We start from the raw sequence: 15,962 nt of genomic DNA, 5'->3' as shown, positions 1-15,962 counted from the left end.
GGGTTATTCCAGGCTCTGCTCTCAAAAATTATTTCTGTCAGGCTCGGAAGATCATATGGGATACTGGGGATCGAATCCAAGTCTGGCCTAGAGGAGGCTTTTGCTATTAGCCAACCACTGGGAATGATGAGATTTGCCTGTGGACCCCTTCCTGTTTTGAAAGGGAACTCCTGGATTAGTTTGTAAATGACCTCCTACATAACTGCCTGGCTTTGGACATCTGGCTTTCCCTAATTCTTGAGTCCTGATCAGGTCCTATGAGACTAGAGATTTAAGGGCTGCCCTTCCCCCTCCCCCCAAGTGATTTAGTGTGTTGCAAATATTGTCTTCCAATTTGTGACGAATACTTTATTTTTTTAAGTGAAGCAATTCACATTTTATTGAAACTTAAAAAGATATGAGAGGAGGGGACCCGAGTGATAACACAGTGGTGGGCATTTGCCTTGCACATGGCCAACCCGGGACAGAACCGGGTCCGATCCCCTGCATCCATTTTGGTCCCCCGGGCCTGCCAGGAATGGTTTCTGAACGTAGAGCCAAGACTAATCCTTGAGTGCTGCCGGGTGTGACACCGCCCCCTAAAAAAAAGATGTGAGGGGAGAGAGAGGCAATGTTTCCACAGGAGCAGAGACAGCAAGAAACAGTCGAATGAGCAGGATACTTGTTCACAGGAAGCATGGCTAAAGAGCAAGCCCTGAACGACTTTGGGAGAAACGACTGATAGTTTCCAAAGTTTATTTTTAAATATGTGAGGAGTGGGACTGGTAGGTGCACAGCAGGTAAGGAAGGCACTTGTCTTGCATATAGCTGACCTGGATTTCCTTTCTCTAACATCTCATATGGTCCTCTGAACCTTACCATGAGTGATAAGTGAGCTCAGAGCCAGGAGGAAGTCCTGAGCACCACTGAATGTGGCTCAAAACGATAGCAACAAATCCACAGGGAAAAAAACAAGGCTTAAAAAATGTGAAAAAATATGCAATGAACTGGACAAATGAGTGAAGTTTCCCACGAAAGAAATATAACTGATATTATTTTACTTATCAATTTGATACTTTTTTTTTTGTTTGTTTGTCCTTTTTTTGTTGTTGTTTTTTGGATCACACCCAGCAGCGCTCCAGGGTTAATTCTGGCTCTCCTTTCAGAAATCGCTCCTCACAGGCTCTGGGGACCATATGGGATGCTGGGATTCAAACCACCATCCTTCTGCATGCAAGGCAAACTTGCTTTACCTCCATGCTATCTCTCCAGCTCCCAATTGGATACTTTTTTTAAAAGTCACTGTGCTATCTTAAACCAAGGTGCTAGCAGAGGTAAATCATAAAACAACAACAACAAAAAAAAAAAAAAAAAAAAAAAAACCTAAAAATGAGATGAGGGTCCAGAGAGATAGCAAGCAGTCAATTCAGGATGAACTGTGGTTCGAATCCCAGCATCCCAAATGGTTCCCCAAGAAAGAGCCAGGAGTATCACTGGATGTGGCCCAACAAGCAACCAATCAATAAATAAATAAAGTTTATAAAAAAATAAGACTAATAAGAGGCCAGAGCAGTGGCGCAAGCACTAGGGCGTCTGCCTTGCATGCGCTATCCTAGGATGGACTGCTGTTCGATCCCCTGGTGTCCCATATTGTCCCCAAGCCAGGAGCGATTTCTGAGCGCATAGCCAGGTGCAACCCCTGAGTGTCACCAGATGTGACCCCCCAAAGTAATAATTATAAAAAATAAAAATGAAAAGTACTGTGCCTGTGAAGGACTGTTTAAAAGAATATATCAAAACCCTATGTTCCTTCTGGTTATTTCTAGAAATGTGTCCATAGAAATTATTAAACATGTGCCTGAGATTTAGATCCCATGTGTTTTTTTTCTAAAGATAATTTGAAATTTCAGAAATACCTAAAATTCACATAGAGAAAGACATTTCCAAGGGAAGAAAAGTATCAGTAAGATTTTTCTATTTCTGTGATTTCTTGGGACAGTAGAGCCCTCCCAGTGGCCACCTGTCTCTCCATTGTTGAATGTTCACTGAAATCCCAGTGATCCTTCCCTTTGTCTAGTAGATATCAAATAATACCCAATTAATATAGAGCACATTGTGTAATTGGCATGTTTGTTCTTTTACCAAAAACATATTTAGTTTTTAACTTTTAAAAATAGTCCTGGAGCACAGCAAGATAGAGAAGAGGGAAATGGGCCTAGACAAAAGAAAGCAAATGAGCAGGGTTGATTTCATTTTGGGCACTTTCCCAGGACACTTTTAATAGAACATATAGTTATTCTAGGGATTTTTGAATCTGGATATGTCAGGTTTATACATTTACTCTTTAAAAGTAAATTTTGCCAGTTATTAGACTATATTGGTATGACTTAAAATTTTTAACAGTTTATGTAATCTAACCATTTATATAGTGCTCTATTGCTGTGGGGCTGGATTGCTTACTATTAAGGTTTTTTATTTGTTTGTTTGTTTGTTTGTTTTTTGGGCCACACCAGTTTGATGCTCAGGGATTACTCCTGGCTATGTGCTCAGAAATCACCCCTGGCTTGGGGGGACCATATGGGATGCCAGGGGATCGAACCGTGGTTTGTTCCTTGGCTAGCGCTTGCAAGGCAGACACCTTACCTCTAGCGCTGCCTCACCGGCCCCTTAATATTAAGATTAACTTAATCGTGAATGTAGAAATATTTTAATTTTTTTAGATAGAATTTTTCTATCCAAAATTTTTTAAAGAAAAAAACCTAAGTTTTAGAAATGTTGTGCTTCCTATTTCGCAATTTAGTATTACTCTTAGACTTAGTCAAACAATTCAAAGAAAAGGGCCAGAGAGATAGTACGGGATTAAGGCACAGGCCAATCCTTGTTGGATCCTCTTTACCACATAGTCATGGCTGACTGCAGGCCTTGAAGCTCCCAGTGTCAATGGGTTTGACTGGTCAGCTATTCCCTGGCACTTAGGCAGAGCAGTAAACATTCTCAGGCCCTTTCATTGAACCACCAGTCAGGTTGTAAATATTGCCAGAAAGAGCCCTGTTATCCTGAGCATTACTTGGGATATTCTTTTTATAATTTTTATAAATTATAATGTTATATAAAAGTATTCACATTATAACAACATATAATTTATCATTTATAAGTAATATTTATCTCATAATTACTTGATTATTATTTATTATAATGTAATCATCATGTTCAATTATCATTAGATTATATAATATATTATAGATATATAATATATATGTAATATAGTACACATAATTATTATATTAATTAACTATTGTTAATCATAATTATATGATTGTTATTTATGATTTATTTATAATATAAACTTATTTATATTATAATGTAAATTTTTATTATTTATAATATTTTATATGATTTTTCTAAAAGGAAGAATGCCAGTATGGTAATGAAACATTTGTTGTGATAGTGAATAAAGGTAACTTGTTAATTACTTTCATTGTTTATAACTCTTCAAAAATTAGCCGTAAGAGGAACTGATTTGATTTTTGGGGCCAGAGCAATAGCACAGTGGGTAGGGCATTTGCCTGCATGGGCTGACCCAGGTTTTTTTTTTTTTTTTACTTGATTTATTGATTGATTGATTGGTCTTTGGGACACACTCAGAGGTGCCCAGGGATTACTCTTGGCTCTGCACTCAGAAATTGCCCCCAGTAGGCTGGGGGACCCTATGGGATGCCGGGAATTGAACTGGGTCCCTTCCAGGTCTGCTGCATGCTAGGCAAATGCCCTACTGTTGCACTATCTCTTCAGCCCCTTGACCCAGGTTTTATTCCTGGCATTCTTTTTTTTTTTTTTTTACATTTCTTTTTTTATTTTAATTATGACAACAAAGATGTAAAGAAGAGGACAGGGTAAAGTTACAGTGGAAGCCCAATCACCCATAAACAGAATTCTCGGTAGTCCCATCGATGATATCCCAGCCTTGAACTTTCAGCCAAAGAGCATTAAGAAAAACAAAACTGAACCCATGTACAATACAATTACTTTGTCCCTCAAATCCCCAGTTGTAGTACATACTATTTCTTAGCAGCACACAATATAATCTAAAGACATTATACTTATGTAGCTCCTTAAACATTGAGGGCAAAGTACATTTCTCTAGTTCCATGTACATACTAACTAGTTTAAGTTAACCTCAAAAGTTTTAGTGGCTTGTTTTTCTTAAGAATTGGAGTCAAGAGGGCCCGGAGAGATAGCACAGCGGCGTTTGCCTTGCAAGCAGCCGATCCAGGACCAAAGGTGATTGGTTCGAATCCCGGTGTCCCACATGGTCCCCTGTGCCTGCCAGGAGCTATTTCTGAGCAGACAGCCAGGAGTAATCCCTGAGCACCGCCGGGTGTGACCCAAAAAAAAACAAAACAAAACAAAACAAAAAAAAGAATTGGAGTCAAGGGAACATAGTAAAAAATGGTATTAAAGTGGCAATTTTTTGCATAGGCCCATCAAAACATAAGGGACATGGAAAGACAAATTATGGTCTAAATACAAGGAGACCTTAACCCTGAAGTTTCCTGGCACAGGACTGACTCTAGGCTCCAGGCAAATTAGTTTGTCCAATTCAAGTCATCGTCTGTAGTGGCAATACACCTCCATTCCTCACATAGTCTCTGTTGTTGGTATCATGCTTCTGTATTAAAGATCCTGGAGTCTGCATATCCCATATTGCAGTCAGGATGGTGCATAGCATCCTCTCGTTTCACCTCACACTTAAGGGGCACTAGAGAGAACCATGTCCTGTAGAGCAGGTCATTGATGTTGTCAAGTCTTCTCAGTGTAAACGGAAGTCTCTTTTTAGGGGGTCGATGTCAGACCCTTGGTAGTGTCTTTCCTGGTAGAGGACTGCTTCCAGCTGTTGCTGTAAAAGACCTTGGATGTTTCGTAGATAGCTTGCCTGAGGGTCTCTCTCCCTTCCCGGAGCAGGATTTTTAGCCGGCATGGACGGGCAGCTGGCAGGCCCCCCATGGGCCAGCGGCCTTTTGGTCCGGCCTAGGGTCAGGGGGGCCCGGACCTGGGTCACCCGACCCCCCTCTCCCCCATTCCTCCGGATCTCCAGGTGGGTTTCTTGGAGGAGCTGACGGGGCACCCTGGGTTTTCCCCACTCCCAGGCCAGGCCGGGACACTGGCCTAGGGTTGAGCTTAGGGGGTAGAGTTTGATCTGGTGGGTGGCAGATAGCTGCTCAGCTATACTCAGTCTGTCACTGGTAATTTCATACCAGTCTACATTTTGCAAACATTTTGCGAACATTTGCTCCTTCCAACCATCAGTACCCCAGATTTACCCTTCTTAACTTCAGTAACACATAGTTCTAATCTCTGACCTAAGACATACAGTATATCTAACAAATCCCAGAACTATTTAGAAGGACACAAATTGAACACATATATCTTTTGAATATTTTTTTTGTTTGTTTTTGTTTTTGTTTTTGGGCCACACCCGGCGGTGCTCAGGGGTTACTCCTGGCTGTCTGCTCAGAAATAGCTCCTGGCAGGCACAGGGGACCATATGGGACACCGGGATTCGAACCAACCACCTTTGGTCCTGGATCGGCTGCTTGCAAGGCAAATGCCGCTGTGCTATCTCTCCGGGCCCCTTTTGAATATTTTATGGGTATTTTCTTTAACTGATGTAACTCTCTATATATTCTTCTACCATGATGTTTCTATTCACTTTCATCTTGTCTATTCTTTGTAAGCTGTTCAGTAAGGATTGTTGGTGGAACTGTCCCTCAGTTTGATGCCTATGATTGAACTATGTCATGGAAATTGCACATCTTGTTCCTATTGCCTCCAGATGCACCAATAACGCCCCATGGCATTGATCCTTGTTTGCATAGACACATTAAAATGGGAAAACACCATACATACAGATAAGTTCTTATCTAATAAATCTCAGTATAATGTACCTTACACCCTGAACACTGATATAATGACCTGGCACAGGCCTCAGAAGAATGGGCATCCTCTATTCCTGGCATTCTGTGTGGACCCTGAGTCTGCCAGGAGTGATTTCTGAGAACCAGGAGTAACCCCTGAGTGCCACTGGGTATGACCCCCAAACAAGAAAATAATAAATAATAAGGCTATTCTCAAACAGTAGTTATTACATATATGGAAGCTTACTTTAGTTTGAAATTAAATATTTAAATATAACAGGACAGGGCCAGAGGGATAGTATAAGTGGGTAAAGCACAAGCATGGAATGCAGCTAAATCGGGTTCCATCCCCATTATCCTATATGGTCACCAGGACCCACTGGAGTGATCCCTGAGCACAAAGCCAGAAATAAGCCCTGACCACTGCTGGGTTTGTTCCAAGAACAATGAATGAATGAATGAAAATGAATGAAAACATTGTTTTCTTTTGCTTTGTTTTTTGGGTCACATCTGGTGAGCTCAGGGGTTACTCCTGGCTCTGCACTCAGAAATCACCCCTGGCAGACTCAGGGGACCATATGGGATGCCAGAAATCGAACCAGGGTCTGTCCTGGGTTGGCTGTGTGCAAGGCAAATGCTGGCCTATCTCTCTGACCCCCAGAACAGATTTTTATGGAAATTTTCTTTATATTTAATAAAAATGTAGAAGCAGCAAATATTTTATGTAAAAATTGTGAATTATTAGTACTGATGGCATATAAGATAAACTGTTTGCATGTATATGCACAGGAGCTTGAACTCGGTCTAGTACATGCAAGACATGTGTTATACTGCTGATCAGATCTCCGTCCCAGAAAATGATCTCACACTACCTTCTGGAATTTGTTTTTCCCTTTAAATAACATGTTCAATGATTCTGTGCCTGAGGACCTTTATATCTTGTTTCTGATATCTACAATATTCCACCTTGACTCTTCCTCCTTTATTTATTTATTTGTTTATTAATTGTTTGAGGGCTATCCCCAGCGGTGCTCAGGGCTTACTCCTGACTCCACTCAGGATTCACTCCCGGAAGGCTCACAGGACCATAAGGGGTGCTGGAAATCAAACCCAGGTCAGCTTTATGCAAAGCAAAAGCCCTTCCTGCTATGCTATCACTGCTGTGCTATCACTCCAGTTCCCTGATTCTTCCTCCTTTGTCTTTGTCTTTTTATTATTATTATTTTTTTTTTTTTTTGGATTTTTGGTCACGCCTGGCAGGGGGTTACTCCTGGCTCTACACTCAGAAATCACTCCTTGGCAGGCTCGGGTAATCATAAGAGATTCCGGGATTCGAACCACCATCCTTCTTCATGCAAGGCAAACACCCTACCTCCATGCTATCTCTCCAGCCCTATTTTTCCTTTTTCTTTTTTCTTTTTTTTATTGTGGCCAAAGTAAATTACAAATATTACAACAATATTTAAGGTACATAGTGACAATCAAGGGCATTCCCACCACCAGTGTGATGTCCTCCCTCCACACCAACTATATTATTTTTTTTAACTGAAACCCAACTACAAACATGTTATAATCGTGGTGTTTAAACAAAGATACTATTATAAGAAAATAAATTAAAAATAAATCTTCAATCCATTTTCTTCTTTTTTTCCTCTTTTTTTTTCTTCCTCTTTCTGAGATCAGACGAGATCAGGCACGTTCAGGGTGGTGTGGCTATAGACTCTTCTTCCTCTTTCTCCTCTTCTTCTTTCTCTTATTCCTCTTTCTTTTCTTCCTCTTCTACTTCTTCCTCCTCTTCTTTCTCCTTTTCTTCATTTTCTTCTTCCTTCTCCTCTTTCCCTTCTTCCTCGTTTCCTGTCTTTTTTCTTCTCTTCTTTTCCTTTCCCTTTCTCCTCTTCTTCCTCTTTTTCTTCTTCCTCCTCCTCTTCCTCCTCTTCGTTTTCTTCTTTTCTTACTATTCTTTGCCCTCTTCTTACTCTTCTTCCTTCTCTTCTTTTTTAGAAAAAAAGGATGAATCCTTTTCATCTTCCCCCCTTATTAGTATTATTTTTCACAATATTCTTCTTACTCCTCTTTGCCTTATTCTTACTCTTCTTTGCCTTATTTTTCTTATATTTCTTCGCCTTGTTCTTCTTAAAATTCTTCTTCCTGGGGCTGGAGAGATAGCATGAAGGTAAGGCCTTTCATGCAGAAGGCTGGTGGTTCGAATTCCAGCATCCCATATGGTCCCTGAGCCTGCCAGGAGCGATTTCTGAGCATAGAGCCAGGAGTTACCCTGAGCGCTGCCGGGTAACCCAAAAACCAAAAAAAAAAAAAAAAAAATTATTCTTCCTCCTCTTCCTGTTCTGACTCTTCCTCCAACTCTTATTATTCTTGTTCTGGGTTTCTAGGACTTCATTGATTCCTATGTTGTTTCTGTTGAGTTTCTCAAAGCCTTCTATTTTCATCAGTCTACATTCTTTGAGTAGTTTAGACATTGTCTGATCATTTGCTTTAAAGTTCTCTTCCAACCTCTTCTGTTGTATGGAGTTGTTTTGGATCTCATCCTCTGGCTCACTGACCCCGTTTGCAGCTGACGTTACTCCAGTGGAGAGGTTTTCCATTGAGGTTTTCAATTCATAAGCCGAGTTTTTCAGACCTGTTATTTCAGTGTGAAAATTTCTAATTTCTGTCGACAAATCCTCTTGATGCTTATTTGTGCTCCAGTCAAGTCTATTGATGCTTTTTTTTTTTTTTTTTTTTAGCTCCCTGAACATCTTTCATAATTCTACTCTAAGCATCTTACTTGAGAGGATACCTAACTGTTTGGTACTTTTTGGATTATCAGAGCAGCCATCTTGATTCTTTAAACATGGGGTTGTGCTGCAAAATTTCCCCATTGTTAAGGTTATAGATTGCTATTTACAATGTGGAGAAGTGGGGTTCAGGGGTTAAAAGATAAGTGCGGCCGCGGAGCGCTCCTCGGGTGTGGGTCCTGGAGAGATTATGATCCTTGGTGTCTCTGGGCTGGCTCCTGCAGAAAGAAGGCAGACAGCAGGGCAGCAGTCCTTTATAAAGCCTTGGGTGCCCAATCACATGGCAGGAATCGGCCCCACATTAGTTGGGTGGGGACATCTTACCGGGTGTGGATCCTGGAGAGATTATGATTCTTGGTGTCTCTAGGCTGGCTCCCGCAGAAAGAAGCTATTTTTTTCTTATCCTAATATGCTGCTTTTCTTCTTTTTTTGTCTTAAATGTTAAGAAGTTTGCCATAATCCACTGCCCCTCCTTTCCTAATGTTATCCTCTCCTAGGTTAAAGGCCTGTTGTTTATTTACATCTTTATGATTGTTATCTGAGTTCTAAATACCAGTTCTTATTGCTTTCCCCACCAGACCCTTAAGCTCTTAACAAAAGTAAGATAGTTTCATGTTACAAATTTTTCTGTAATAAAGTTGTAGTCTCTGTGTCTAACATAATGCCTAGTGCCTAATAATAAATAGTATTTATGAATTCCTTTATGTATTTATTTCACTTATTTTTAGATCCTGATATTACTTAATGGGGTGTTTCCACTAGAATAGTTAGACTTTAGTATCATTCAGTAATATTAGTAAGTAAAGAGATGAATTATGCAACTGTGAATACCTAAAAACTGATACTGTTCTTAGTTTTTTAACATTTGGGATGAGTTTCCTTTTAGTGACTCACATGCGTCATAAGCTATGGTCATAGTATGCTTCTGTTTGTTTGGGGCTACATCTAGTAGTGCTCAGAGCTAATTTCTGACTCTGTGCTCAGGGATCACCTCCTACTGGGCTCAGATGACCATATGGGGTGCCAGGGATGAAACGTGGGTTGGCTGGGTACAGGGCAAGGGCCTTACCAATGTACTGTTGATTTGTCCCCATGGTATGCTTCTTTAGTGATAAGTAATAGCTGCCAGACAAGACTTCTACTTTTTCTTCTTTTAAAGTAAATTTTTATAGAATTGAATTTATGTTTTTCTAATTATTATTTGTAAGACCCCAAAATAAATAACTCATACATAAAGATTTATAATAGTAGCAGGACTCAAAAATATTTTAAATGTAAACAGTATTTTTTTTGGGGGGGCCCACACCCGGCGGTGCTCAGGGGTTACTCCTGGCTCTCTGCTCAGAAATAGCTCCTGGCAGGCACGGGGGACCATACGGGACACTGGGATTCGAACCAACCACCTTTGGTCCTGGATCGGCTGCTTACAAGGCAAACGCCACTGTGCTATCTCTCCGGGCCCATGTAAACAGTATTTTAATTGAGCAGTTAATCTTTAAGTTTTCTAATAGTACTATGGTATTATCAAGTACTTGTATATATATTAATAGAGACATTTTCTAACATAGTAAAGTTACTTGTGATTTTTTAAGTTATTTGTGATTCTTAGCAGAACTTATATTTTCATTATATTACATATTGTGCTCTCTTACAGTTCAAGCGATATGTCAGTAAACTTCGAAGTAAGAATACAGTTTTCAAAAAGAAGCATCAGATAATAGCTGAAATTAAAGCAGAATGTGGTCTTTTGCAAAGTACAGAAGAACTTCTTAAACAACGTCATGAAAATATTCAACATCAACTGGTAATACAGTATTACCTTGTGGTGCTAGAAATACAAATGCCGGAGGTTTATATGTTAATAATTTTATATGAAGATGATCTCTTTCCTTTTTCTTTTTTGTTTTGGGCCACACCTGATGGTGTCCAAAGCCTACTCCTGGCTCTGTGCTCAGAGATTACTCCTTGTAGGGTTTAGGGGACCATATGAAGTACCAGGGATCAAACCTAGCTCAGCCACATGTAAGGCAAAAGTCTTATCTTACCAGCTCTCCAGCCCCAGGATATTATTTTCATTGAAAAATTTATAAAACTACTAATTTTCTTTAATTACACAGATGTTATATAAATGGAATCTTAATATTTTTTTGTTTTGGTGGGGCCACATCCAGTATGCTCAGGGGTTATTCTTGGCTATGCAACTCAGAAATCGCTCCTGGCTTGGAGGACCTTATGGGATGCCAGGGGATCGAACCATGGTCCATCCTAGGTTAGCACTTACAAAGCAAACGCCTTTCCTCTTGTGCCACCGCTCCAGTCCCAAGAATTTTAATGTTTTAATGAATTAATCTTTTTAGATTTTTGGCCACACAGCAATAATTAGGGATGACTCTTGGCTCTGCACTCAGGATTCACTTCTGGCAGTGCTTGGGGGGCCCTATGGGATGCCCAGGATCTAACCCAGGTAGACTGCATGAAAGGCAAGTGCCCTACCCATTGTATTATCACTTCAGCCCTATGAGCTTTTAATTTGTATTTATGTGATATTAGGCATCAAACCCAGGGCCCCACACAGTGGTAGAATAAGACAAGTGTTCTAGGTCTGTGATACATCTCCAATTCTCATTTATTTTAAGTTTTGAGGGTTTGGGGGCCCACACTTGGCAATGATTAGGAGTCACTCCTGCCTCTAATTTCAGGAATCACTCCTGGCAGTGCTCAGATGAGCATATGGGATGTCAGGAATTAAACCTGGGTTGGCAGTGTATAAAGCAGTTGCCCTTGTACTCTCTCTCCAGTCTGCCCTCATTTATTTTTACTGTAGCAGGAAGCACTAACTTTTTTTTATCTATGTTGACTTTGGGATTATAATAGAAATTAATTTCAAATAGCTTTTTCTTCAGCTTAGCTAGTTAATTGAACAAAATGATCACCCCAAGAGAGTGACTATTAAATAGTTATTTATTGTGGCTGTGAAAACCTTCTAAGCAGCCACTTTCTTCAAGCTTTGGAAAGATGCTCTTTGGAAGTTTGCCTATAAACTTGTTCCCTATATATCTGTGCCTTGGTTGTTAGAGAAGTACAGCCTAAAGTAATCCCTCTCACAGCAAAGCTGTGAAATTGCAGATGCCAGATCCTCTGAGTTTCTTCCACTTAACACTGTGTTTTTTTCTTTCAACCATGGAGAAATTATTTTATCAGATAGCACTTATTGATAGAGGTAAAGTTACAACCTGTTTTGTTTTGCTGAAATGGTGAATTTTTCTGACTCCTGTTCTATACCTTTTGATTCTAGGGAACTTAAATTTGAGGATTTACCTTGAATCAAGCATAATAGATTCCACTTATACTGCTTGGTATGTCAGGGTGTTGGGATTGAACCCAGGACCTCATATACAAGAGACAAGTACTCTGGTTTGAGCTTCGTTTCCAGCATAAACTTTTTTGTTTATATAATTTTGGTTTTGGACCCTAACTGACTCTGGTCAGTACTTACTCCTGGTTCTGCACTCAGGTATTACTCCTGACAGGACTGGCAGGGGACCGTATGTAGTGACCCAGGTTAAAACCAAGTTAGCCATTTACAAGGAGTCCACTTTACTATCACTCCAGCCCACTAACCATAATAAATACTTCATATTTCTGTTGATTATTGATAACTGTGATTATTGATTTTCACACCTATCATTTCTCAAAACTTTGTCTTGGCAATGTCATCAACATTTTATATACATAGAACCTTTTCTCATTTTTCTTTTAGCACCAGCCTGGTTGCATGCAACCTTTGTCTCTAACCTTAGTTTTGGAAGTCCTCCATGCTATCTCTCCGGCCCAGTAGTTTGCTCTTATACAGAAAATGGTCATTTAAATTTTCTACTCAACCACCAGGGCTAAAGAGTTTGCCCTGCATGTGGTTGATCTTGGTTTGAATTTCTGGCACCATGTATGGTCCCCCCAAGCACCATGAGAGGATCACTCCTGAGCACAGAGCAAGTAATAGCTTCTAACATAGCTAACTGTAGCCCAGTCATTCCCCCGACTTTGCATGCCTTATTTTACTTTTAACCTCCAGTAAGCCTCCCACCTCATTTAAAACAGTTCAAGCTCTTTTATTGCTTAAAAGTAAGATAACAATATAATCTGTCATTTAAAGGAAAACACTTTGAGAATTCTAAAGATAATAGATGTAAAGTGAGTTTCTTTCAGCAATGAAATGATTCTTGTAGGATCTTTCTTCGTCCTCACCTCACTCTCATTTTCAGCTTCATTGGTCTCCTCCTAACCCTTGTCTTTAAAAGGTCAGGTATGCCTCTGCATCGTGTCTTTCACACTTGCTGAGCCCTGGTATCTGTCAGCTCATTCCCTTAGTTTCCTTCAGGATTTTGCTCAGATGTCATCTTCTCAGTAAGATCTTCTCTGACCACTGTTAATTGAGATTCCAATTTCATTCTCATCTCACACTATATTTTACATATTGTTTTTTTCACTCATACTAGTGGCAAACTTTGAAAAAAAATTACCTTCCTATTTATTGTTGTATATCTGGTTTGTAAATAGTACGTGGTGTGTTAAAGTGTATACTAAATATTAGATAAGTGATTTAACGCAAGTAGAGTTGCTTATACAATCAAGAATTGATGTGGTGGCGCAAGCAGTAAGGCATCTATCTGCCTTGCCTACACTAGCCTCAGACGGACCATGTGTCCCATATGGTCCCCCAAGCCAGGAACAATTTCTGAGCAGTAATCCCTGAGCATCACTGAGTGTGTCCCAAAAATACCCAACAATAACAACAAAAAGAATTGATTTGCTCATCAAATATTTTTTCCTATGTTTTAGATTCTGTACTGAATAACAGCATTATTCTTTTTTTCTTTTATTGTTTCTGTTTTCTTGGGGGTGGGAGCACATGGGCAGCACCAGGTTATTCCTGACTTTGCATTCAGAAATCGCTCCTGGAAGGCTCAGGGGACCATATGGGATACTGGGCATCCAACCCGGGTCCATCCTGGGTCAGCAGCATGCAAGACAAACACCCTACCACTGTGATATCACTCCAGCCCCATAAGAACTTTATTCTAAGGTCAAAAAATAGAATTTTTTTGTACCTGAGATGCCAGTAAAATTCGGTTTGTAGCACATAAAACTATTTAATTATTCATAAGTCAGCAAGGATTGTTTTTAGGAACTCTAAGTTTTTTAATTTAAAAACTTTATGTTAGGGCCCAGAGAGATAGCACAGCGGCGTTTGCCTTGCAAGCAGCCTATCCAGGACCAAAGATGGCTGGTTCGAATCCTTGTGTCCCATATGGTCCCCCGTGCCTGCCAGGAGCTATTTCTGAGCAGAGAGCCAGGAGTAACCCCTGAGCAGCTCCGGGTGTGGCCCAAAAACAAACAAACAAAAAAAAAAACTTTATGTTAGTATGATAAATCTTTAAATTTCTTAGGGAATAATTAAGATTTTGATACCCATTTTGTGGCTGCTTCTTTTTATACTTTTTATTCTTTCCTTTTAGCAAACTATTGAGGAAAAAAAGGGTTTATCTGGTTATAGTTATACTCAAGAAGAGCTGGAAAGAGTGTCTACCCTGAAGAGTGAAGTTGATGAGATGAAAGGACGGACACTGGATGACATGTCTGAAATGGTGATAACATGCTTTTATTTGTCATAAAGTAGAGGCATATGTTTTATGCCTATGTCAGTGCAACATTAGGATTTTCACTGTTGAGTATTGTTTACATTCTTTCATCTGTTTTCATCAATCTCTTGAATTTTTCATCCCTATAAAGTTTTTCAGCTTGTCGTGTTTTTTTTTTCCCTTCAAATTTAAGAATTTTAGTCAGAATGCTCTGATTCAGCTTCATCAGATATTTAACTGTTTAAATCTTTCTTGCATTCTTATTGGTAGAGAGCTGCTACCCTAAACTCATGAGTACTCATCTCCACTTACCTAACCACTCACCCAGAGTACTGGACTGCACCACAGTCTGTCTCCTGAAAATATGAACACTTTTGGGGAAGGGTCCACACCAGTTATTTTTGGGTTACTCCTGACTGTGCACTCAGGAATCACTCCTGGTGGTACTCGAGGGATGTCGGGGATTGAACTTAAGTTGGCTGCATAGAAGGCAATCACCTACCCACTCCTGACCCCGCAGAGACTTCTCTGGTTTTTTGGTCTCTGGTTATTGCATTCTGACAGGTCATTTATTTATTCATGCTATTTGAATTTATAAATTTTCTAGCTTTAGATTTATAAATTTTCTAGCTTTAAATAACAAGTCAAATTAAATTTGATTCAAGTATAATAATTGTAGTTGTATACAGGCAACTTTGTCATTTAGTCATTTAGTATTTTATATAGAAAGAAATCCTTATTGGCCTAGTCTTTATAATTAAGGCTTTGCTTTTCTTTGATTGTTTTGTGTGTGTGTGTGTGTGTGTGTGTGTGTGTGTGTGTGTGTGTGTGTGATTTTTGGGTCACACCCGGCAGTGCTCAGGGGTTATTCCTGGCTCCAGGCTCAGAAATTGCTCCTGGCAGGCACAGGGGACCATATGGGACGCCGGGATTCGAACCGATGACTTCCTGCATGAAAGGCAAACGCCTTACCTCCATGCTATCTCTCCGGCCCTCTTTGATGGTTTTTAATTATTTGTTTGCTTTTGGTTTTTGCTCAGGGATTACTCCTGCCTCTGAACTCAGGAATCACTCCTGTTATTCGTTAGGGGAACAATATGGGATGCCAAGATAGAAACCAGTGGGCACTGTGCAAGGCAAATGCTATAACCTCTATACTATCATTCTGGACCTGTTGTTATTGTCATTATTTATGCATATGGCATATGTACATTGCTTATGTATACAGTGAAGCTACATTGATGTTTTGATTAATTTATTTCCCTGATAGTGAGTCATGCACAGGATTTTATATACCTATTAGCTAGCCATCCATGTCATCTCCAAAAAAGTTACTGTTCATTTTCTAACTTTTTCGTTTCTTTAAATCTTTTGATATTGTTTTACATTTTTATTGTCCTTTTTTGATTAAATGACAGGTGAAAAAGCTGAATTCACTGGTATCTGAAAAGAAGTCAGTTCTATCCCCAGTTATAAAAGAATTACGACAATTGCGTCAGAAATGTCAAGTAAGTTTGATTTGTGATACTCCACTGAGTTTTTTGTGGGAGCCATATCTGACGGTGCTCAGGAATTATACTTCGTTCTGCTCTCAGGGATCATTCCTGGTGGTCTCAAGGGACCTTATAGGATGT

General features: G+C 39.8%; 1 protein-coding gene across 1 annotated transcript in view; it reads left to right on the top strand.

The window, feature by feature from the left end:
* The window catches only part of IFT81 (intraflagellar transport 81), a 100,004-nt gene that overhangs the window by 72,052 nt on the left and 11,990 nt on the right, over window positions 1–15,962 (top strand). The window contains exons 12-14 of the mRNA XM_049788077.1: window positions 10,344–10,493; window positions 14,206–14,334; window positions 15,747–15,836. Coding sequence (XP_049644034.1) covers window positions 10,344–10,493; window positions 14,206–14,334; window positions 15,747–15,836 — 369 coding nt within the window. The remainder of the gene's footprint in view (window positions 1–10,343; window positions 10,494–14,205; window positions 14,335–15,746; window positions 15,837–15,962) is intronic.

The sequence above is a fragment of the Suncus etruscus genome, chromosome 15 (genome assembly GCF_024139225.1).
Source record: "Suncus etruscus isolate mSunEtr1 chromosome 15, mSunEtr1.pri.cur, whole genome shotgun sequence".
Lineage (NCBI taxonomy): Eukaryota > Metazoa > Chordata > Mammalia > Eulipotyphla > Soricidae > Suncus > Suncus etruscus.
This window is presented reverse-complemented; position numbering and strand designations above follow the sequence as displayed.